The sequence below is a fragment of the Vigna umbellata genome, chromosome 7 (assembly GCF_029865625.1).
Source record: "Vigna umbellata cultivar VRB3 chromosome 7, Vumbellata_1.0, whole genome shotgun sequence".
Lineage (NCBI taxonomy): Eukaryota > Viridiplantae > Streptophyta > Magnoliopsida > Fabales > Fabaceae > Vigna > Vigna umbellata.
In genome coordinates, this window is record NC_142171.1 from 46,088,655 (window position 1) to 46,115,544 (window position 26,890).

A 26,890-nucleotide genomic window follows, 5' to 3' on the forward strand; every position below is an offset into this window, starting at 1 on the left:
AGTAATTTTGTGACGCTGTTTTCCCAGTGATTTTTGCAACCGTGGGAAACATATTTTCCAGAGAGGTTAAAACCCCCGGTAATGCTAAAGATAACCCCTAGAAAAATTACAGATTTTTGTAGTGTATGCATTGATGGATTAATTGTGAAGTAATTTGTAGTGAAGTGCACATGGTGTTTTACTAATGGAAGAGGGTTTCAAGTGTCAATAAATAACTTGGCTAATAAGAGCTTTCGAGGAACATATGTTATTCGGTTGTTTCACCCTCAATCATTTCATCTTGTACCTCTAAAATGTTTAAAAATTCTAAGATTGTCTTCTGTAATTCAAAAAATTCTACATCTTACTTTTTGTGTTTCATCAGATTTTAAAATCTGATAAAAGATTTTTTCTTCATCAGATGTCGAAATCTGATGAAGGATTTTTTATTTTCTTCATCAGATTTCGAAAGCTTAGGTAGAAATTTTCATTTTCTTCATCGAATTTCAAGATCCGACAAAGTTTTTGAAATTTTTTTATTGGATTTCGAAATCTGATAAAAAAATTTTCTTTTATTGAATTTTAAAATTTAATGATGAAAGTGTAACCTAAGACTATTTTTGGATTTTGAGAGTGCATGACGAAATGTTTGAAAGTGCATATGAAACAACCTTGTTATTTTGGCTTAAGAAAGATTTGTTGATTTGCATGCTTATGATCGTTTTAATTAAATTTATTTAGTTTATGTTTGTAGAGAAAATTTTAGCATTTTTGAAAATTTTAAATATACTAAGTTTGATTGTTTTAAAATATCTTTTTGAATATTTTGTTTTTATAAATTTACAAATTTTCATAAAAAAAATAAAATATACTGAATTTGAATTGTATTTATTGTAAAAGTATTAAAAATATATGTGCTTGATAAAAAATAACAAAATTATTATTATTATTATTATAAAATTAAGTATAAATAAATTTATAATTTTATCATAAATAATTTTTATTTATTTTATAGATAGTTTTATGATGAAAAAAACGATTAAGTTTAAAATATGATCACATTAAAAGAATAGTTAAATTTTGAAAAAACAATTATTTAAAAGATAAAATTAATAAAATAATCATTTTATTTTAAGAAAACTTCTATTTAAAGGATAATAGATTTAAATTATAAATATTTAAATTCTATTTTTATAAAAAAAATAATAAATTTTAGTTTTAATGTGTTTGGATAAAATATTTCAATTATCACCAAATTATTATTATTATAAATGAAAAAAATTAATTAGCACAGAAAGAAAAATAGTTTAATCTGTTGAAAAATCTCACAAATATTAATCACAAAATAATTATTATATATATTGATTAATATCAATAATGTCAACTAGAAAATAATTTATATCAATGTCAACTTAAGAACTGTAACATCCCAATAAATAGTAATCACCATTAATTAGAACTAATCACATTTACAGAGTTAAACAGTGCAGTCTTAACTAAAATCAGCTATTAAAGCCGAACGCTAAACGGATACCAGGTTCAGTAAAATCTTCCAAAATATACAAGATTCAGGACGAACGATTTTACAAAATAAATAACCGAACGTCCCCAAAATCGCTATACAGATACACCAAATACTAAAACTTAACGAGCGCGCTAAGGCTCGGCCTTAATCTCTACTTCAACAAGGTTAGCGTCCTCCAAATTTTCTTCTTCTAGCATCTCTTCAAGTGACGCCTCCCCATCTGCTCACATCCACACGGATGATCATTGCATTGACAAGACGGACGTACATAACCAGTAGACAACACAAGGAAATTGCAAGGGTAAGCTTAGGTAATTTAATTCATACAATCAACATATTTTAACATATACAATCAATCATACAATTCATATAGCAATATATATATCCAAGCATATAATAACTCATTCAAACTCTCACAAGAAAGACTGTCCGGACTGTATGAAGCCATGTATCTACAGGCGTTCGTGCACCCGGGTGATGTAGTAACTGGAACCGTCCATCAGCTGCCACCCGAGGTTAACCCTATCAGTCCAAAGTACTCAATAGGACTAGGGCCTCCTGCCATTCCCACGCATGACCTACTCCCCTCTACATGAGGACGAGCACTCACGGAATATCAGGATGAACAGCCATCAGCAGCTTTACCATGGTCATACTAGATAACTTAACACATTCAGATCATATAGACGTTCCTCCTTGGAACGTTCGTTCAAATTCCACTTTCAATATTTCACTTAAAATAACGTTCGCACATCTTAACCATTTCTATTATTCACATTTTCATTCTTTGTTCCACTTCCATAAAATAACGAACGTTCATCCTTTAATAAATAAGGACGAACGTATTGCAGTACATTGACTACACGTTTCTGAACAAAAGAAACGAACCCTTGTCCCATAACGGACGTTAAGAGTATTTAAATAAGTTAAATGACTTGATTCCAAAAGATCTGAGTAATACTTAGAGAAATTTTAAGTATAAAGACTCCAGGTTGAATCACAAGGATAAATACATTACACAATTATTTAGATAAACAACAAAGTATAATTTGATTCAGAAGACAACACTGCCAGTCAATGACCGAACGTCAATTAATAATTTGAACGAACGCTATTTACGTTCGCTTAGGAATCAATGATAAGGACGAGCGTTCAGTTATAAAACCGAACACTGCTTTGGACGAACGCTAGGTAAATGACCGAGCACTAAATAGAACGAACACTCATTTAGAACGAACGTTCGGTATTAGACCGAACGCTAACCAGGACGAACGCTCAATCTAAGACCGAGAGCTCATTTGGACGAACGCTCAGTATAAGACTAAGCGCTACCTATGACGAACGCTGGAATATAAAACCGAGCGTTACTAAATACACTTCAATTTATTTCAATCGTTGGACACGCTAGGCTGAGCCGAACGCTCAAACCTAACCCTTCACTCAAAGGACGCTCGCTCTTCATCAGGATCCTTTCCGAATGAAAGAATTCTTATTCTAAGTCCTTTTCAAGGGAAACCGAACGGTATAAGACCGTTCGATGACGAGCGTACATTATCAAGCAGAGAATATGATATTTTCCAGATTTTTCATTTACAATAACTTTACAGTTTTTATACGATTCATAACTTATAATTTCTCTCCACCATAAATCTCATACATTACAAAATTCATATTATCATCCCAAACCATACAGAAATTTAATCATATTCCAAATCATACGTTTCATTCTCAGCATACAGTTCAAACAATATTCATCATATACATCCAGTGCAACCATGCTCGTTCATGCATACTTAAACATCAAATATTTCATGCATTTCAGACATCCAGTACACTTCATTGCTTTCATACACATCAAACAAGTATTAAATTAAATTACTAAAGCTTCCCTTACCTGGTTCAGTAGTGCACTTCCAAATGCTAGGGTTTTCACTCGTTCTCTCACAGTTTTCTACCCAAAGAATCACTCCACAATCTTCACTTAATCTAAGATACCAAAATCATATACAGTTAAGACCTATAACTCATGCATGCAACCAGAAATTGGTTCGCAGAAACGAAAGGGGAGAATCGTTCAGGGACGAGAACTTACCAGTCACAAAATCCTAACGTGTTCGGTTCAATTGAAAGCTCACGACACCGTGAACGATCCTATGGTTTCTGAAATGGAAGCAGAGATGTTGATGGTGAGTTATCTTAGAGAGAAGATGAAGAAGTTTTAGAGAGAAGTTGGAGAAAAATGGGGTCTGAGATTGAAGGGAAGAAGATGAGTGCAGAAGGGAGAGGAAGGGTTTTCCAGAAAAGTTCATTTTGTTCCTTCCCACATCCGCACGATCGTGCGTCTCCCCTGTCGATACCTGTATCCCCATTACTGATTCCCATTCTATTTCGGTGACACTTGGCATTGTGACAGAGGGAGTGCATGTGCATTTTTAATGCACTGCAGAGGGGTTTTCCCTTCATAAATATTGATTTGACAAGGTGTTTATCAGGATTAATTTTCCAGGGTTCTACAAGAACTTTTCCTTACATAAAAAGAAAATTATTGTTGTCGATTAAAAAATCATAGCTAACATCAATTGAAAAATAGTTTTGTCAATATTCGTTGAAAAAACTTTAATTAAATTTGGTTGAGAAATAACTCTAATACATGTTTTGATCTATATTCAATTCAAAACAATACTAAATAGCTTCCATAAAAAAGAGTATATTAATGTTAATTGGAAAGAATTGTGTTAAAAACACCAACATATCAAACATTTTTGCAAGATAAATGTATAATAGAAATAGAACAGAAACTTATCTTTTTATTCTAGTTTACTCAATCTAATAAACAACGTCCAATTATCTTATAAGAAATTCTTTAAGAGCTTTACTATAATCAAACAGGTTTCACAAATATTCCAATTATGTCACTTCTAAATCAAATACACAAAGTTATTTCTAAGGAAAATGATACTTGAACAACCATTTTTGACAACATTTAGACACGCGCACACGTGTCAAAATCTGAGTGGTCCAGTTGGAAAAATTAAATGAAAATGGACCACTCAGATTTTGACACGTGTGCGCGTGTCTAAATGTTGTCAAAAATGATTGTTCAAGTGTCATTATCCTATTTCTAATAATCTCCTCTATCTCTCTTGAGATAAGGAAATAAAAATATCCTTTGAAACTAAGTTTTTATGACTTTCCACAGTATATTTTAAGTGTTTTTCTTAAGACAAAAGAGAGAAGTTGTTTTGAATACAAGAAAAAGTTCTCCTTGAGATAATATGGGATTTAGAAACAAAACAAAGGAGATTGCAAATCAGTTAATTTGTCACATTCTAACAGTAGTTCAGTGATTGTCACAATCTAAGGTCCCATAATATGACTCAACTTACATAGACTTAGACTCATTACTTAGAAATATAGATAGATAATTGTCAGCTGGCTATCTAAAAGTTCTTATACCGGATGAGAACAAGTAAAAGAGTTTGATTAAAATGTTAATCCTCTTAAAGTGATGAACTTCTCTTGTATCTCAGCTACACTCTGAACAGAAATGGTTTTCTTCAGCTCCCATTTTGATTTTTCAGATAATCCTTGCTGAATCTCCCCAACAAGTTTTAGAATTGAGTTGGCAACACTTGATTCCCCAGAAGTCAGCTCAACTTTATGCTCTTGCAAGATTTCTAACGCATCACATATCTCCTTTCGTTTTGATTGAAGCTTCTGAATTTGATCATCAATTTCTTGGATTGCAGAAGTGTTCTTTTCCATTTCAGACTGCAACTGAGCTACTTTGTCTTTGTAGCCACTTTTTAGACTCATAACTTTGCATTTCTTGGCCTCCAAGTCACCCAAGAATTTGTCTGCCTTTTCTACGTTCTCACTGGCCTCATGGAAAGCCACACTAGCTAAGGGAATTTCTTCCACCAATTTTAACTTTGCTATCTGATCAGCACTGAGGGTATCATCTTTGCAGATTTGTGATGCAAGCATTGCAACTTCTATCACAGCATGGTTACAAGAAACCAAAGAAGAGAAGTCTCCAGCAAGAAGGGTAGAAAGCTTCTTCTTGCAGCACTCTATCGTTTGATCATCCATAGTTTTGGTGGAAGGAGCCACATGATCTGATGAACTCTGAGAATGAGGCATAACAAGCATGTCCTCCAAGTTATCAAGATAGTCCTCAAAATTCTCTAAAACAGTGGTCACAATGGGATACTTCTTCTCCCCACATATCTCCATGCCAGATCCTTTTTCACAATCCATATTGCCATAAAAAATCTCAGTTGTGTCAGTTTTCACCACTTCATCGTCCAGAATGCATAAATTAAGAATGTCATTTGCATCTTGATCAGGGGCTAAAGACTGACGACCTACACGAGCACCTAGTCTGGAAGATTTCCTAGATGATTGACAGCGGATTTGTGTTCTACGTTTTAACTTCCTATGGGTGCTGCTAATCTCTTCTGTGGTATCTTCTTCAATCTCCACTGCCTTCAGTGCAGGGGTAATGGGCGTAGATTGTACAGCTAGAAAAGGTCATATATACATCATTTAATCAGAAACATATACAATGAAGAAAGGAAACATAAGTTGCTAGAATCTGAGCTAAAAGTGAAGTTCTTCAGTAGCATATATAAGAGTATCCCAACTTATTTCACAAACTTGACTTGACTTGCTCATTTTAGGACTAAAATGTTCATCTCGTCACCTTCACTTTGCAAGCAATTCAGAAAGACAACCGACCCACCACCACACATAAAAAATAAACAGAGGAAATAATCAGAAATGGAAATCATCACTAACATGTCATCCTATTAATCTAGTATTACACAATGTCATCAACAGGAGACCAAGTAAGCCAAGACAGGTAGGTCTTTTATGCAGGAAAAATGGAAGAGAATATAAACACCAGGTTGAAAAGAAAATTGCAAAACCGTAATATGCAGCAAACCTTTTGTGGGAGTTTTCCCAGTAGAGGGTATCTGCCAGCTAAACAAATCAAAGAATGCTTCAATGCTCATGCTAGGAAAATTTGATTCGATGTATCTCTCAATATCAGGCTTGGTTCTCAAGCTATGTCTCTTGTTAGAAGGAATCTGAAGAGATTTTGGCGGATAAAGGTGCCTATCTAGAAAATATCCAGCCTTGTTTGTCCTGCTCAACACTTTCCAGCCCCATATATCACCAGGATTTGGCCACCCTTCAGGTGCATACGGCAAACCTTCACCAGAAGAATTAGGTGACACTGGTTGAAGATCAAAGGTTTTATCGTCACAAGAATTGCTTGCAATTGGAGAACCATTCTCCTTTTCATCCTGGTAACTGCAATAACACAAGACAGCGTCAACTGAAGAATGAATAACCATACACTCACTGCCTTTTTTCAAATTTCAGCCAACTAATGCAGAGATTATCACAAAATACTGCGTGTATACAAAGGTAGAAAATTGTTGCTTACTTCATTCAGCACTTAGGAATTAAGCTAAATATATTAACCATGGCCTCACAGTTAAAAAAAGGTGAAAGAATAGCTTTTCAAACTCCAACAAGACAAAATAAAATGTTGAAAGCCCACAATGAGAGAGATGTAATATGCAAAACAAATCAAGAGTTTTCAGCAGTTAATTGGTAGGCACAACATTGTCTCATCACTTTCTTGTGTCATGCAGCATCTTCTGAGAATTAGAAGAGTGGAGCCAGTGAACAAGGGGTATGTACAGTGTCACTGTGATCAACTTAAACTATGATGTTTAAAACCAAACACTTTTTTCATACAAAAGTCTAGTGGAAATATCTTTTAACAAGTTCAACAACATTTACACGAGACTTAAAACAAGAAAGTTTTCAATAATCAACATTTTTACATGTAGAAGCAGACATATCTTCAAACATGGGTAACATTTAAGCCTTAAAGGGTAAGGTTTAAGATCTTCACAAGATCTCAGTAGAACACAAATAAATTGATAACAACCAAGCCATAATCAACATGGTCAAAAGCCTCAGAAAAACCCCTTCTTGGTTTCCTGACAAACTAGATTACTGTTTTGTCCAAATCACATTGATATTGTAAATGATCAGCAGGTTTTGTTAACCAAAAAAAAAAGTTGATATTTTTTTAAACAAGAAGAAAAAAATGGAACATTAACAAACATCAGAGAACAAAAATGAAGAACAAAAAGTAAGAAGAAAAAGGTGAAAACTTACCAGATAGGAATGGAAGGGTTTGATGGAGCCATGGAGGAAGATGGAAGGGTCACAAGGGATGACTGAATTGCAACCAATACTGTGTGCCTGTGATGATATATATTTGGTAACATTCCTGCAAAATGGGTCCACCTCACAGTTTCATTTTTTATTAATTAACCTACATGTTTTCTTACAAAGATTTTTAATCCTTCACAAAAATTCAAAACATACGAAAAGAATATCTTTTTTACACAGGAGGTTACAACTCATTTTAAGTATTTTAGGTATTAAAAATTGATCATTTTTAAATTTATAATGAGAAAAGGAGATTAAAGAATAAAATAATAAATATAAGGTGTCTATAAAAATTTATTAAATGTGAAAATAATAATACCTTACAAAACTTTTGATTTTCAAATATCATTTCCTAGGATTTTAATTGGTCAAAGATTTTATTTTGACTGTGGTTCCTCAAACTTATCCTATAAATTATTTATATTCTATCTTTTCATTACTCATCACATCATGTGGCATTTATTTACTTCCAGCTGTATTTTATTTTTAATTATGAATTTTAAAAAATCATAAGAAGAATAAGTGATTCCAAACACTGATATTCCTAAGAAGAAATCATTTATCAACATGAATAATAAAGACGGAGTCATATTTTAAAGTACATCTTTAATTTTCCCTTTACTAAAAAATCTTTATTATATAACTTATTTTTTTAATTTTTGAAAAAATAATCAAATTGTATTTTAAAATTAGAGTTTAATTTTTAAACAAATTGAAATCATATAGAACTTCAAACAGAAATTATATTTCAAAAGACAAATATTACTTATTTTAAAGAAGAATTAAAAACAAAAAGTTACTTTAAAAAATTTATTCTTTTCAATAACCATCCGAGTTTTAAAGCATAACTAATTCCTAGGGTATTTTTCAAAATATTTTCTAAAATACGGTTATTTTTCATAACTTTTTAAATGCTCCTCTAGTGGTAAAAATAGCTCTCTTGTGTCCTTTAATATTATTTATTTATCTTCGGATTACCACTCTACTTAAAAGTTAAAAGATGTATATCAAGAGTAAATAGACCAGTTACAATTTAAAAAAAAAACTTTATAAGGAGAAAATAAGTAAATCAACTCTTATAAGTAACTTTATCAGTAGAATTTTAATATTTTAATTAGTAAAAAATAATTTATTAGGTTTAACAAAGTAATACTTAAAACTAAGTATTATATTCACTAGTGTAATAAAGGAAAATGACAATGGTTATTTTCGTTTATACAGAGCAATTAACGAACCAAAGTATATCCCGTTGAAGCAAAAAAAGATAGTTTATTTTTTGTTTCGGTTCTCGGTTCTGAACCAAGACAAAAGAGGAGATCTTTTGCCTCAATTCATAGCAACCAAGATAATAAATCAGGTCTTTTTGCATCGGTTCATAACAAAACAATTATATTAAATCTAGACTCAAATCCAAATTTATTCATTAACTTGGACCTAAGAAGCCTTACATTTATCATAAAACCTTGTAATGTATTGCAGCAACACTTCTGGCTCCACTTGGTCTAACAAACCGATCAAATTCCTCTTGATATGGTAAGTTAACTTATGGCATCGCCCGACGAGAAGTCTCACCCCTAATCCTGCTATAAGAACCTCGTTCAACTCTTACCACCTAAACTAGAACACTCTATGTGAGTTTGTAAGTCTAATACTAGTATAAAATGACTTATGCCCAACACGTATCTCTGGTCAATCCATAACACTAAACTAACAAGGATTTGTACTTCTTTCTTAGAAACTAAAACCCTAAACAAGCATACAATTCAAATCTTTTCTCATTCCACTCCATTCCTCCACTTTCATACTTATAACAATATCATAGTTCCATAGAACACATCTCTTAGCACCAATCATTTCAATTTGTACATTCCCTTACATCATTATGGAAACTACATTCAATATAATTCTCAATAAACATTACCAAATGGGTAAACACTATCACAAGAAATAGTCATAGAACAACCTATGACACATAACTCATTCATCACATGTCATGAATATAACATAGTCTCATGCAATCTTAAATCATCACACCATAACAAACAAAGATATCGTAAATTCAAACATATTCATGATTCACAATACATCAACATGCATACATTACTTTTCATGTCACACCATCTTAAGTATATTACACAATAACGTAACATCACATGTGCAAAAAAATCGTTGGAGATTTAAAATAAAATAAAATAAAACTACAACTTCCACAAAACTCGAAAACTTATGTTCTTACATTCAAATTAAAACCTAATTGGGTAACTATGGAAAACGTTATGCACCAAATAAGCAACAAATGTCAAAGATGTCAATAACTTAAATTTTGGGAATCTTACACTAACAATTGCTTTAACTACAAACATCCAACTTAAAATTTAAACAGTCAAAGTGAATATTCATGTGTCTAGAACAATTTGTCAATGTTTTAGCTCCTCCAACGATTAACGAAGAAAAAATCTTAATTTTTCAGAGATGACTTGAACCAGAAAAATAGGGGTAGCTAAAACCTCATGGAACTCACTGTCTTAAGAGCGCCCGATGGTTCAAAAGTGGCACTCGATGCCATGGACCTCTAGGCTCTCTGACTTAAATTTTCAGATGGCGCCCGATGATCTTGTGGTGTTGTCCAAATGTTGTATCAATAGAAACCCAAAACTAGTTCCCCCAAGCAATAACCCCAAACAAATAGATAAATCCATCTTAACCAAAATCATGAACATCATCAGTTTAAAACCACAACAACCCATCTCAAATTCATCATTTCAAATAATGGAATCAAACATGAAAAGGTTACGACTAACTTTCCTTACCTAAAAAATAGTTGGCCTTAAACAAAACCCTAAGTTTAAGAGATTGACTTGTTCTATGGTAAAAGAAAATTTGGAAAGGATGAAGATCTCCCCCGACATGTGGTTGTACAATGATGGGTGGAATAAAATTTGAAAGAGATGGATCTCTTCTCCTCTAAGGTGTTGTCGTGTTAAGGTGAAGAGAGGAAAAACTAGAGAGAATGGGGCCAAGAGGGTGGGGGTAGAGAAAGGGAAAGAGAGAATGATAGAAGAGGAGGGGTGCGTTTATAGGGTTTATATTATCCCAAACAAAAAAAATCAATCTAAAAAATTCACTTATTAGGTAAGAGATAAGGACATAATATCCTTATTTCGTCATATAACACCCATCAAGATTCATCTAACCTATTGTACCCCAACACACTTATTAGACTTAAATTATGCCTTTGTGCTATTTAATACAATGCTCAAGAGTATAAATTGGCCTAGCCATCGCTTCTAAGGACAATTACTCAACCTCAACTCTATAGTTTGAATAATCCTTTTTGTTTACCATTAGTCCGTAAATGATACTCATCTCCAAACTGTTCATCATTTCTTCTTATGGGATTTGTCAAAATTTAAATATAACCTTGGGTCTCTATCGTAAACATGCTAATTAGCACTTTGCACCACCTTACAATATCCTGATGCACAACTCAACCAACTTAATCATATATAACTTCTAGCACACTAACAAGAAATAAACACTCTTGGTCAACCTATCCATAACAACCCTATAACATCATGTCTCTCTTACTGACTTAAGCCAATGGATAACAAAGTTCATAATAATGTGATCCCACTTCCAAACTAGAACTTTCAATTTTTGCAACAACAAAACTAATTATGATACCATCTTCACTTTCTAATTCACTAACATGTAACCATCCCTCAACAACATCTTGGTTTAACTCATCACTTGCAAACCTACTAACTACTCCCTTAAACCTGGGAACTTTATCTTCCATCAATCTTGAAATTGTTAACTTAATCATTACCTAACACTTTCATGGTAAGTCTCAACTAAGATTGTTTGATTATCTTTCCTTAACCATTTTAAGGAATTCACTAGTCGTAGTCAAATGACTACACTAATGAAGTCTCCACAACTTCAGGCTTAGATAGTTGAACTTTTACACCAACTCTTCCACATTTTCACCACCAAGGAGACACCATAACTCAAAATAAACTTTTTTTTATTTGATTGTTTTTTTAAAAAAGAAATCATTTTTAATTAAAAGTTATCTATAAAATAAATAAAAGCTTCTTACGATAACATTATAAAAAATATTTATATTTAATAATAACAACAATAATAATTTTGTTACTCGGTATTATCATAAAAAAGTAAACACAGTGTAGATAGACTTTCAATCTTTGTTAAACATGGTATCATCTAAAGATGACAAATAACCTTGTTCTGGTGGATATTATCCTAACACATTTCTTTTATACTGGGAATCTCTGCACTAATTGGATATATGAATGAATGTGGGTACCTGATTTTTAAATTGGGTATGGTGAGGAAGATGAGTATGTATGAATCTCTTTGTTCTCATCCCAATATTCATCCCCATTCTCATACCTCTTTAAACTACTAAAATATCCATAATTTATTAGGTAACTTAAAATATCCATAATTTATTAGGTAACTTAAAATATCCATAATTCTTAAAATATCTAATGATAAAGGTATATTATATTCTAGTAATTAAATTTTTCAATTTTATTTATCATATCATATTTAATTTTACTTTTTCTTTTTTATGTCTAGGTTGATCGAATCAAAGTGAAACACTTATCATTTATCATTTGCAAAATTAATAAATGTTTTGATTATTATGGAATATTAGTTGTGTAAGTGTTTAGTATTTATAATTTTTTTTTTAACTTTGTAGTTATTATTTCATACTCTAATTTAATATTTATATAATTATAATATTTTTTTTTAATATTTGATACCCTGAAAAAAAGAAAATATATTATTTTAATATTGAATATTTTGATAATATCATGTCAAACCCTGAAAATGACATCTCGAAGGGAGTGACAAATGTCTCAAAAACAAGAGAGTGAGCATTTTATAGAATTTCCCAAACCACAACTCATCTCATTTTCTAAAAAATATGCATCTCTCTAAAACTCAAGCCTATACCTTTTCTCCTCCTTCTCTCTAGAAATTCTTTATCCCCTTTCAATCTTTTCTTCAACCAACCACTGTTTAAGCTAACTAGGAGTCAAGATCATTGTTTTCCACTGATCAAAATCAAACTTAAAGTTGGTAAGTTCATCCTCTTCTTAGAAATTCTATTTTTGGGCACATGCAAGCCAAGTTTCTGGTTGCATGTGTTCATCAGCTTCTTCTTCTTATTTCTAATCACTTTTCTGGTATTTGGGTTGGTCTGTTATAGCAAATTGGAGAACTATAGGTTCTTGAGATTTTCTAGCATTAGGAGCAAATTTCTGAAGTGGTAGACCTGTTCGGTTCGGTTAAGAGGTAAGGGAAGCTAGCTAACTTAATTACTTAGTTTTGATGTATGAAACTGTTGTTTGGTGATGTTGCATGTATGTGAAGTTGAATTGTTTGATGTTCGATGAGTTTGGGTGTAGACTACTATATGCTATGTTCATGAGGTTTGGAGTTTCTATATGATATGGTTCAATGGCCGAGTGAAATTGGTAAGGTTTGGGGTGATCATAATTCTGCAGTTATTCTACAAAACTTTGTAGTTTGCTGAAGGTCTTTAATTGACCGTTCGACTTTTCTCTAGTGCTCGGTCTTAACTGAGTTCTACTATTGTGGATTCTTAATTAATGACCGCTCGGTCTAGTGTTGATTTTTAATTTAATATAATGTTTGATCTGTCATATATTGTAACTATTAGTGACCACTCAGTCTTGGTAGTGCTTGGCCAGATGCCATTACTCGGTCTCGGTAGTGCTCGGCCAGATGCCAACACTAGGTCTCGGTAGTGCTCAGCCAGATGCCAACACTCGGTCTCGGTAGTGCTCGGCTAGATGCCAGTACTCGGTCTCGATAGTGCTCGGCCAGCACTCGGTTTCAGTAATGCTCAATGGTGAACTAAGTACTCGGTCTCATCATATTACCAAATTATGTAATTGAAATTGAAACTAAGAGGGTTTGAACTAAGCTTGTAGTATTCGGTCTAAGCTCTTAGCTTTTGGTTATGGGCTTTAGTATTAGGTTATGTCTAATTATAGATGTTCTATAGTATTCAGTCAATTCTTTTGGGTTATGTCTATTAAATATCGTTCGGTTATAGCTTATGAATAACGAGAAATGTTCTGTCTCACAATAAGTATTTGGTTCAACTAAAGTGTTTAGCCAAGTTATAACGTTTGACATAAGTCCTCAGTGTTTGGCTCAAGCCTATAGTGATTTGTCTAAGATAATAGTGTTCGGTATGGTCTACTAGTGGTCAGTATTAATCAATAAGTGTTAGGTCTAATTCAATAGTACTCTGATCAAGCTAATAGCGTTCGGCTCATGTTTGAGTTTCATTCTTTACATGACCGTTCGGTCATGTTCACCATAAGGAAACAATATCCCGTACGGTCCTGTTCGCATATGGGGGTGTTCTATCGTCAGATTTTATTCATAATAAGTGTTGATATTTCTGAGTCAGTTGTGCTCAATGGTGATGTTGTTTTATTGTTCGGTTTGAAGTTATTTAAAGGTGTTATGGATGAGGAAATATGTTGTTAATGAGTTATGGTATTTAAAATGTGATATGAATGGAATAATATTGATATAAAGAAGTATGATGTGATTTGTACTATATGGATATGAACGAGTGTTCCAAGGAGGAATATCTCAGAAATGGTTATGGAATTGTAAAGTATGAATATGATCAGACTAAGCTATCGTTCATCCTGACATTCTAATGGTCACCGAGTCTCAAGTAGAGAATGGTGGCGCATATGGTGAGAATAACAGGAGGCCTGGTTGCGTATAGCTTGGGGTTCCAACTATCAGACTAAACTCATGTGTAGACCTGGGTTTCTAGCTACAGTGAGGGATGAAAGGCTAACCTCATGTGGCTGCTTGGGTTTCCAGCTATGGTAATTCTGATGATTTTCTAGATTACCTTTCCACGAGTGCAAGAACGTCGTAGCTACATAATTCATACAGTCCGGACAGTCAAAGTGAAAGTGGTCGGTTATAATATGTTGGTGTGATTTCTGTAGAAGTATGATTGTTTTATGTGTTTGTATGAAATGAATGTTTACATAGTTATATAAATTACACTAGTTTACCCTTATTTTTCTGTCTTGTCATGTGGTCCGTTCGGTCGTCCTTATCATTGCAATGATCACCCTTTGGGTGTGAGCAGGGTGTGCAGAAGATATTCTGGAGCATGCGCTGGCAGGAGAGGAGGGTTTTTCTGCTAAGAATAAGATCGTTTGGTCTTGTATTTGTTTTTACGTTTAGTATAGGACCGTTCGTGTAATATACTGTTGTAGGACCGTTCGGTTGATACATCTCTTGTATGACCGATCGATCTGTTTTTTTATGATTTGTATTAGTATAGGTTTCTGTAAAGTTTTAATTTATAATTATTTTAGGATAACTGTAAGTTAACTTTATTTACTATAACTGTTCTATTTTATTGTAAATGTAAAGACCCTTAAGTATAGTTTATAGGTGTATTTTTGGGATGTTACATATCATTTTTTGTTGTGATTTTTATTTTTACTTTTTTTTATAAAAATGATGTAATTGATATTTGGAAAAGTAAAAACATGGATATAGATATATGAATATACCTTTTATCCATAGAAATTATGTAACAAAAAGTATATACCCACTTAATTTAAGAATAAAGATAAAATGAATTTTTATTACGCAGATAGAGATGATAATGAAACTTTTGTATTAGTCCTGCCGGTTGTCGTAACAAATTTCTTCGTAGATTTTACAATTTGGACATTACATCGCAAAATATAATTTTTCAATCAATATTTACATATTACTTCTTTTTATGAATATATCATTCAACCTCCTTTTTATCACCAATACCTCGTCATATATATATATATATATATATATATATATATATATATATATATATATATAATCTATTGATAAGAATCAAAACCTCTTTATAACTACAAATTTTTAATTAAAAAAAAGATTGTGATTTTTTTTCTTTTTCATTCACAATCCAATGTCAACTATTTTTACTATTAAAAAGTTTCCATTACTATTGTTAAATGGTAGTGAAGATATAATTTTTCTGAGAAAACAAAATTTTACATATATTTTCCTCTCAATCATTGCTAAATTAAAAATCTCTCTTTTATATGCTTAACTTTTAACCATTCTCATTGTTACCAACAAAACCATCTCGCAATTCATCAAACTTTTTCAAAAGATTATCACTTTATCTCTCATAAAACAGTGGCCAAAAGAGAGTGATAAGTTAGAATTATTGAACATTGGTTGAAGTTTATCAGAGTGATTAGAAGAAAAGATGAAGTGTTAAAAGGGAAGTCATTGGCCATTTTGGAAAAACAGGAAGAACATTGTTGAAAAGGGTATTTTACTAGTTAGAAGAATTAACATTCCAACATAATTATGATGCAATATATATATATATATATATATATATATATATATATATATATATATATATCTATGAAAATTTATGCAAATCTATGCATCATTATTCTCATGTTTTGTGTACTAATTTGGATATTTACTGTGAGACCCAGAAAATTAACTCTGCGAATTTCCTGTCACATCACCATTAATACGCACGCCACGTCACTGCTCAGGGTAATTGAAACCACTTCTGCACTGAAAAACGCACCACGTCACTTCTCTGAAACATTAAAAACGCACTTTGCACCGCATGCACACACGCCACCTGTCGCGAGAGAAGCTTCCAGTTCAGAAGTGGGTGTGCAGGTGTCGACTTGGGAGACGTTCGTTCGAACGAATGTGGGATTAACAAAATCTGGATTTTTGGAAAATCTCTCACCTGCACGCACTCTTCTTCTTCCTCAGAACCAAACCTTTCATTTTCTCCAACTTCTCTCTCTAGAACCTCCCAACTTCTCTCTACTGTAACTCATCACCTTCTTCTCCGATCACGTTTCAGAACCGTAGAAACGTTCCTGGAGACGTGAGCGTCATTCTGATCCGAACAGAATTTGGAACGGAACTGGTAAGTCCTCATTGCTAAGCTTTCGTCCTTTTGGTTTCATGCGAACCCTAGTTCTGGTTGCATGCATGGGTTCTAGGTCTGAGTTATTCCGATTTCTGGTGTTTTAGATTAAGTGGAAACTGTTGAGCGAAACCTGAGGGTAGGAAGTTGTTAGAGGAAGCACTAAATCTTGCTTTTTGGGAGTACACTGCTATCCAGGTAAGGGAAGCTTATGTATTTAATTCATATTTTTTTTGTGGTATGATTGATGGTAATGCATGCCTGTTGATGAACGGATGAATGTATGTGTCTGGGCATAAATGTATGATTAATGGTGAACTGAATGAATAGAGTATATGTTGGCTGTTATGTATGATCATGTTTGATACGTATGATTATGTATGATTAATGTGATTCGTATAAAGTCTGGAAATTTATATTGATATGAAACTATAAAGTATGAATTGTATGAGAAATATCAAGTTAAGATAGAAGAACAATATGAAACGTAAATCTACTCCCTATGATAAATTACGCTCGTTATCGTACGGTCTTATACCGTTCGGTTTCCCTAAAAAGACTTAGAGTAGAATTCTTTCATTTGGGAAGAATTCGGTTTCAGAACGAGCGTCCTATTTCGAATTACTATGTTTGAGCGTTCGGCTCAGCATAGAGATGTCGTACACCTTAAATTAAATAATACTGAAATAAGTAGCGCTCGGTCTTATACCAAGCGTTCGTCCTAAATAGCGCTCGGTCTTATACCAAGCGTTCGTCCTAAATAGCGCTCGGTCTTATACCAAGCGTTCGTCCTAAATAGCGCTCGGTCTTATACCAAGCGTTCGTCATAAACGAGGCTCGGTCTCATACCAAGCGCTCGTAATGTTGAATAACCATTTGATAAAAATAGCGTTCGTTCAAGTATTAAAATATTCATCTTCTTACGTTCGTTCAAATACTAGTATCGGTCCTTCATATGCAAACTTCTTCAAAGAAAATTTCTAAGTATTATTGATCATCCTTCTTATATTAAATCTGGTCCAAGATCTTTATTATGAAATTTTTCTAAGTATCAGTACACCTTCAATTGAGTCAGTTCATTTAACTGACCAAATAGATAGTCACGTTCGTCCATCCAGTGCCTTATTTGGACGTTCGTCCTAATTCTTCAAAGGACGGAACGTTCGTTTTTTTATACTCTTAAATCTAAAGATGAGAATGAGGATAATTTACAAGAAATTTCAGTGTGAACACTATATTAAATGATTATATGATTATGGAATTTGGACGAGCGTTCTAAGGAGGAACGTCTCAGATATGTTAATATTAAATTTGGTAGAGTATGACTGTGGATAAGTTAAGACTCGTTGTCCATCCTGATGTTCCGTGAGTACTATCTTCATGTAGAGGAAGTATGTCATGCATGGGAACGGCAGGAGGTCCTTAGTCCATAAGTTAACATGGGCGACGTAAGAACGGACTGACCTCGAGTGGCAGCTGTTTGGTGTATCCCAGTTACTACACCACTCGGGTGCAAGGACGCTTGTAACTACACAGATTCATACAGTCCGGACGGTCTGTCTTATATATATATATATAAATATTTCTATGTTATTCTATGTTAAGTGACTGGCTGTATGTGTGAATTGAAATGACAAAATGTATGTGTTGATTTTATGAATTAAATTATATAAGCTTACCCTTTCGTTTTTCCTTGTGTTGTCAAATTGTCCATGTACGTTCGTCCTGTCTTGCAATGATCATCCGTGTGGATGTGAGCAGAAGGCGAGGCCACTCTGGAAGACGTCATCGAAGAAGAAAATCTTATCGAGGTGGAAGTCAAGGCCGAGCCCTAAAGCGCTCGTTAATGATAGGAGTGTAGATGATTAGTTTTTATTTTAACGTTCGGTTCATTATTTTGTAAAACCGTTCGTTCTAGAATCACCCTGTTTCCGTTTCGTGCACGTTATTTCTGTATTCAAGCCGTTCGGCTTTTGAACTCGTTTTATTAATGGAAAGACTGCGTTGATTCACTGTTAATTGTAATAAATTCTGGATTATGGTAATTACTGTATTTTGGGATGTTACATTTAATCACATCATAAAGTTTTTTCTCAATGGCACTAATTTTAAAATATCTTCTGTTTTTGTAATTTATTATATTATGTTGAATCAGTCTCGTTTAGTAATAAACTATTTTGATTGTAAGAGATTATATGCAGACAATACTTAATATTTAGAATAAAATATGGCTTAATATCTCTTTTGGTCCCTCTTTAAGGGGTAATGTTCAAGTCCGTCCTACCTTTTTTAAAAAGTTCAATGTGGTCCCAACTTGTGAAAAAAGTGTACAATTAAATCCTTTTTGGTCACGGCGTTAAATATCTAACGATGAAACTGCTCCTCTGGACTAAACTTGATGAGCTGTTCATTTTTTCTCTTACGTGGCATGGTGACGTGTCAATTTTGAATTTAAAAAAAAAAAATTTGTTGACACATCATCTTCTTCTTCCACCTCCACCAATCCTGAATTTAGGGTTTCTTCTCTCACATCCTTGGAGAGGTACCTGAGGTCCTCTGGCAAACCATTTGTAGTGAGGATTTTCTTCTTGCCAATTCTGTCAGGACCCACAAACAGTACCTGATTTTCTTCTTGCCTCTGATTTGAGTTCAATATCTGATTTCTTAGTTTCTTTCAACATTTGTGCTACTTCTCGCTCGCAGTTCTGCATACATTGTGGGCAACAAACTGATACAGCATCAGGATCTACGTTCTTAGAGCCACGCCTCAATGGAGAGATTGTTGTAGTTGGCAAGGTCTTTAACGGGGATAAAGACCGGTGAAACAAAATCAAAAAAAGAACAGAAACAAAACAGAGTTAACATATCATATAAGATTCATTTACCAACTACAATCCCAAGTTCAATCAATTCCATGAAAGAAAATGCTTTATCTCCATTCCATTAAACACGAAACACTAATCTTTATCATTTAATATGATCTTGCTATGGAATAACCAGGGAAATAAGATTTTGGAGAGAGATCATCGGAGTTGGATGGAAATGGAGGTGGGAGCTGGCGGAATCAGAGTGGGAGGGAGAGGCGTGCTTGGAAAGCTGGTGGGTTTTGTGGGGAGGAGAGGGAGAGGGGGAGGAAGAAGGAGACGGCGACACATGACTCTGAGTGTCGTGGTGGACAAAGGAGTGGAGGGAAGAAACCCTAAATTCACGATTGGTGGAGGTGGAAGATGAACCTGATGTGGACTTTAATGAAAATCACAAGTTTATCCCTTATGCAACCACGTTATAAACCTAAACAGCCACGTTGCACAGATCACTCCATGCTGTCAGCTGGATCGTTAAATATTTAACGCCGTGACCAAAAAGGATTTAATTGGACACTTTTTTCACAACTTGGGACACATTGAACTTTTTAAAAAAGGTAGGACGAACTTGAACATTTCCCTTATAAAGAGGGATAAAAAGAGGTATTAAGCCATAAAATATAGTTAATGTGATTTATTGCATAGTATATTAATCTTTAAATTATACAATTAAATTGTAAACAGATTACAACTCTAATTAAAATATATTTTAAGAAAAATAATATCAATATAAATCAATTTGGTCTTATTTAATCTAAGTAAAATAATATTAATTTATTCTTTTAAAAACTAAATATGTTTTTTAGTTTTTTTATGTATAAAAAGTATTATAATAATACATTGCTGTTAAATTTAGTGAACTATTTTATTACTAAACTGTACTTTTAACCATAAACTTATTATAAATTAAATAATATTTTGTCATTGAACTGTAATATTATAAATTAGGTTGATTTATTTTACATATATCAATGCAAAAAGTTTTCATTTTTACAATAACTAATAATTAAACTATACACGAAGTTGATTCTTAAGTAAAAAACTATTATAAATACTTAATTATTTAAAAATGTATATTTCTCACATAGAGCTGTCAAAACGGTTATCCCGACTCGACCCACCATAGGTTGGTCACTTAGTGAACCAACCTAACTCAGCTGACTTATTAGCGAGCTAAAAAAATTCAAACCCACCATATATTGGTGGGTTAAACGGGTTGACTCACTGACTTACTTAATTATAATTTGTTTTTAAAATTAAAAAAAGATATAATTTTTTTAATTCAAATTTAAATAAATTTCACTCTAAAATAATGTTAAACTCCAAATACAATTCAAAATAATAAAAAAAATATCATACAATCGAAGCGTAATCCAAAAACAAACACAAAAGACGAACAAATAAATTTTTAATATTAATAATTTTTGTATCACTCCTCCATTTATAATATTAGAGTCTAGAAACATCTTTTTTTATGCTCATCTACAATATAATAAAAAAAATGCTAACTAATAATATTGAAACATAAAATAATAAATAATTAAATTAAATTAAATTAGGTGGGTTGATGAGCCAACCTGACTCACCACGAGTTCAATCAGGAAAATTAACCTGAAATTTTTTTTTAAATTTAACCCAACTCAAACCCATAATGAACCAGATTAACTCGTGGGTTACAACCCATTACATCAATATATTCCAACATTAGTCCAATCTAACATATAACTTCAACTTGTCTTTAAAAAATACGTCTAATTGTATTGAGTGATACGATGGATAAGAGATTACAAACATACTGTTACAAATATTAGTTTCAAATACTTACAAAATTTATTCCCTTTTAATTTATATATATTTTTGAAAGTAATATGATTTTACTGTTTTTTTTATTAAGAACAAAAAAATATGTACATTTTTAGAAAAATATACAATATAAAAAACTGCAAGTAAATAAAACATTAACACAAAATAAAATGAAATCAATCCAACTAAATAACATTTATTGATCCATTAAATGAAGATATCTCTTCTTATATCGAGAAACATTCAGAAATTAAACAACAACCATATATTAAAATCATAAGTGTAGAAAAAGACATATTATAACAAATAAATGGATATATTAAAATCACTGCTTCTTCCTTGAGCAGTGATTGTGTTGACTTTATTTGGAGGGTTTCTTTCATATAGGTTACAGGTTTGGAACACCACAGCTGCATTACCAAAGATGAAGTCAACTGTGCCATATATGTCACATTCTCTATAGAACTGTCTATCAGAATACACATACAGCGTGTCTTGATAACCTTCAAAGCTGCATCTGTAGAATACAGATAGGTCTGATCCAGAACGCAGTGCAACAGCTTGGTGATTTGCTGCACCAGCAGTGTTTCTAAACGTGATGTCTTGTGCTATAAATCCATCTCCAACAACAGCTGCAAAAGTTATATATGATATTAAATGCTTCATCCTTGGATAACTCTTTTTTATCAACAAGAAATTGGTAAACCAGATGCGATCAGTAACTAATTAAGAAAAAGTTTATTGTTTTTGCTTACCAACAGTTGCTGAACGAAAGGTCGTGTGCCCCTCCAACACTTTTGCTGTTATAATATATTAATATTATAATATTGCAAAAGTTAACGTGTAGTTTAAAAACATTAAATTGTGAGTTTGATTTTTGGATTTCAATGTTCAATTTTTTTTTAATTAAATTATTTATGATTTTTTAATTTTTTTTTATTTTTTTATTCTTTTTAGCTTTATAAATAGGGAGTTTCTCCTCCATTCCAAAACACACCAAATTCAGTCTTTTTCATTTTTCTCTTTTCTGAGTTTCATTCTTTAGCTCTTTTTCTCTTCTAAAATTATTTTGGGTTATTTTTATACTCTTTTGAGAGATCCTTGCTAGTTTTGAGATCCTCATAAATATTCTGGGAAGTTCCTGTTGTATCCTGGGGGACTTGCGCAACACATCGCGGATAAGTCCTTAAGGTCAGTGACTCTACACGCCTCAGGAAATTATGTTCGTGATTCTGTCAGCCCTTTTACAATAATCTTAAGGACTTATGACTGACGTCAACAACATGCCTTTCGGAGAGCCAAACCATTGTTCTTGGAACCCAAACGGTCTTTGCAAAATCACTTACGGACGTGTCTAAAATTGAGGTTTTCTCTGGACAGAACTTCCGACGCTGGCAAGAACGCGTTTCCACCCTTTTAGACATATATGGAGTTGTTGCTGCTCCAAAAAGGTATGTACACAAACCTGATCACAAAATGAAAAATAATTTTCTTAAATCCCGTCCCAATGAATCTAAACCCACCTGGCATAGAGTAAGAAACGACAATCCTCCTAGGGCAAATATAGCCAAAGGAGATGACACTATTGCTACGGTTGTTTCTCAAGTAAATATGATGACCAATGTGAGCAAATGGGTGGTAGACTTTGGTGCTACCAGGCATATCTGTGCAAACAGAAGTGCCTTTACCTCTTACACTAGTGTAGGGGATGGAGAAGAACACGTCTACCTCGGTGATTCCAGCAGCACTCCTGTTCTAGGAAAAGGAAAAGTTCTTCTCAGACTCACATCTGGAAAGACTCTGGCCTTGAGTGATGTGCTACATGTGCCATCATTCAGAGTTAATTTAATCTATGTAGCACTGTTGGGAAAGGTGGGGGTTAAAGTGTCATTTGAGTATGACAAGATCATTATGACAAAAAATAATGTTTTCATGGGGAAGGGATGTTGTGATCAAGGACTTTCATTCTAAATGTTTCTGAAAATATTAATGAATCAAGTTCTTCTGCTTATATTGTTGACTCGTATGATATATGGCATGCTAGATTAGAACATGTGAATTCCTCTTATGTTTTGAAATTACAACGACTAGGATTGATTAATATGCATGATGAACAGAGTAGTAAATGTGATATATGTGTAGAATCTAAATTAACAAAGAAAACATGTTTTTTTGTAGAACGCCAAACTGAGTTGTTAGGGTTAATTCATACTAATCTAGCTGATATGAAACAAACCATGTCTAGAGGAGGTAAATATTATTTTGTGACCTTTATAGATGATTACTCTAGATACACCAAAGTTTACTTAATCAAACATAAAGATAAAGCCTTTGATGTGTTTTTAACCTACAAAGCAGAAGTAGAAATTAGTTGAATAAGAAAATTAAGAGGATTAGATCAGATAGAGGTGGTGAGTATGTACTGTTTAATGAATTTTTTGTTAAACAAGGAATTATTCATGAAGTGACCCCACCATATTCACCTGAGTCTAATGGAGTAGCTGAGAGAAAAAATAGAACCCTTAAGAAAATGATGAATGTTATGCTTGTTAGTTCTGGTGCACCTAATAACCTTTGGGGAGAAGCTTTGCTTACTGCATGTTTTTTACAAAATAGAATACCCCATAAGAAAACCGGTAAAACTCTTTATGAGTTGTAGAAAGGTTACCAACCTAACCTTAAATATCTAAGAGTGTGGGGGTGCCTAGCTAAGGTAATGTTACCTGATCCTAAGAAAAGGAAAATAGGCTCTAAAACTTGTGATTATGTTCTTAGGTTATGCTGAACATAGTGCTGCCTATAGGATTGTGGGGGTGTATTATGATTGATAAACCTCTAACACACGTCAAGTGTCTTTGGTTCATATAGTTTACTATACCAACTACACTGTGTGTTAAATATCTCAATCTAAGACTGGTTCATATAGCTTGCTATACCAGCTCTTATGCATTACATCCTATGAGATCCAGAATAAAAGTTTCTTATCTTTCTTTTAGTGTTTGAACTATTTGAGTAAAAGAATTTTCTTTCAACTTCTTTTGCAATATGTGGGGGATTGTTATAATATATTAATATTATATTATTGTAAAACTTAATGTGTGGTTTAAAACCATTAAATTGTGAGCTTGATTTTTGGAATGTTGGGTGGTAACGTTCATTTTCTTTCAACGTTCAAATTTTTTTTTAATTAAATCATTTATGATTTTTTAATTTCTTTTATTTTCTTTATTCTTTCTAGCTCTATAAATAGGGAGCTCCTCCTTCATTCCAAAACACACCAAATTCAGTCTTTCTCATTCTCCTTTTTTCTGAGTTTCCTTCTTTAGCTTTTTTTCTCTTCTAAAATTATTCTGGGTTATTTTTATACTCTTTTGAGAGATCCTTACTAGTTCTGAGATTCTCAGAAATATTTTGGGAAGTTTCTGTTGTATCCTGAGAGACTTGCGCAACACACCGCGGATAAGTCCTTAAGGACAATGACTCTACACGCCTGAAGAAATTTTGTTCGTGATTCTGTCAGCCCTTTTACAACATTTGCTACATGTGATTATGGTCTTTCCAATACCATCACCCACCAACATTATATTCTTTGCTTTTATCTTGTTCATTGTACACTCCACCCTTCACATATATTACATACCTTCCGCTGCTACTCACTGGTGCGTCATTTATGACTGCACTAACTGTTGTGTACTTTCCAGAACCATCTTTTGCCACCACTACGTTGGCCTTAGAAGCTGGAGAAGAAGCTTGCAACAATTTCCTGTCACCTGGCTTCACCCATGTTGGAAACCCATCTTTGTAACTTGGTTCTTCATAGTCAACCTTATTAAGAGCCAAAGTGTTGCGCAACAACTGTGTAACATTGTTGGACATGAAAGAGAGAACATAGTCTTGAACCCCAAGCTCGTAGAACCCAGCTTTGCATGTCTCAAGGTTAGTGAGAGCTGTGCTGAGCCATGTTTGAGTATCAACATGGGAGCTCTTGGTGTTAGGGTCAGGTTTTGTTGATTTTAAGGATGGTGTGTTCATAAAGTTCAACACAATCAGTCCAGGCAACTGTTTCACGTGGATTACGGCATTTTGAAGCCAGTGAAAGAGTGTTAGCATGGGCTATAAGTGCACGTTCTTGAACAAGTTGAAGTGAAAGTTGGAGGAAATCAGATATTTGGTTGATTTATTTGTATTGGTGAGTGGGGCTGTTGGCAAGAAATACTCACATGGTTGAGGATTTGGGGTTTGGTTGCACCAAAGTTGAACACCAATCCCAGAATAACTAGAAACGAAAGAAGAAAGTAAGAAAGAAACTAAGAGTGTGATGTACAAGTTAAAAGTTGACATGGTTTCTGGTTTATTATCCTTCTTGGCTTTAATGGCTTACTTGGATTATGATGGATTGTGTTTCATGTTGTATATTTGGTGTCCATTTATAGAGGAAAAAGCTTTGTGATTTTCCAAATCCTTTTTCTCAGTTTAGTAGTTTGTGCTTGTGATTTTTGACCTTCACCATGCATGCATGGGAAAGTCAGTAATGATCCAAATTAATTGTCTGCCTTAGATTCTACTGTAATGAAAACGGAATCTTCCACCATTTTCTCTTAGTTTGTTCTCAACTGTTTCATTCAGAACAGACTTATAACTCTACGGAACTATTAAGATCGAAACAATGGACGATTTTGTTGCCATATTTAGAACTGAAAAAAACATACTTTGACCGTCAACTTGCAGCCTATCACTGCCAAAATAAGAATCAATACGATATATATTTCACACTACTGCGACAACAATAAATATATATTTAAAATATGAAATATAGATAAAAAAAATATAAATTAAAGTGTTATCAACTAAACTATGAAAAAGTAACTATTTTTGCACAATGTTAAAATTAAGTTATTAAAAAACAGTTCAGTGTACTATTTGAATTAGTGTAGAAGTTGGAAGAGAAATACATAATTATCCATTATTCATTCTTGAAGTCAATCTTCCAAATTACATGTCCAGTATTTAAATTTTAGTTGTTAAACATTAATTGTTGTTTCGATATTAAGAATTTATAAAAAAGTATATTAATAACTATATTATATTGTTACAAAATATAACACGTTTTATGTTCTATTTATTGGAAAAAAAATATACTACTTTAATAAATACAGTGTGGGCCTAAAAGATGGTTGTATAAAAACAAAATGAGAGTTGCTCCCTGATGGACAAATTTATGAACACCAAAATATGATGTCACAAACTTGTTTTACAATCGGCAAGTATGACCGAATCGTTTCAAGTAATAAACTTGGTAAGACCAAGTATCGTTCTCCCAAAGGACTCACGGCCTAGTTTAGTTATGTGATTTGTTGATTAGCTAGGACTTAAGAACGAAATAATTGGATTTTTAATATGCAAAAGACGAAATTAAACATGTATGCATGAGGTTGATCA

At 33.0% G+C, this 26,890-nt stretch overlaps 1 protein-coding gene and 1 pseudogene across 1 annotated transcript; both read right to left on the minus strand.

The window, feature by feature from the left end:
* LOC124822463 (pectinesterase 2-like) overlaps positions 1 to 25,792 on the minus strand; it is a 39,839-nt pseudogene extending 14,047 nt beyond the window's left edge.
* Positions 4,706 to 7,822, minus strand: LOC148196406 (uncharacterized). The gene is made up of 3 exons (XM_088094860.1): positions 7,706 to 7,822; positions 6,453 to 6,823; positions 4,706 to 6,027 (listed from the first exon to the last, which is right to left on the minus strand). Exons 1-3 carry the CDS (start codon positions 7,816 to 7,818, stop codon positions 4,988 to 4,990), a joined length of 1,524 nt encoding a protein of 507 aa, XP_087950986.1. The 5' UTR covers positions 7,819 to 7,822; the 3' UTR covers positions 4,706 to 4,987.
* Positions 25,793 to 26,890: the final 1,098 nt, after the last annotated feature.

Bases quoted from the DNA above. Each gene is read 5' to 3' on its own strand.
- LOC148196406 (XM_088094860.1), bottom strand. From the start codon at position 7,818: ATGTTACCAAATATATATCATCACAGGCACACAGTATTGGTTGCAATT. The intron at 6,824-7,705 runs GTAAGTTTTCAC...GTGTTATTGCAG, and splicing joins AACCCTTCCATTCCTATCTG to TTACCAGGATGAAAAGGAGA. The intron at 6,028-6,452 runs GTTTGCTGCATA...GACCTTTTCTAG, and splicing joins TGGGAAAACTCCCACAAAAG to CTGTACAATCTACGCCCATT.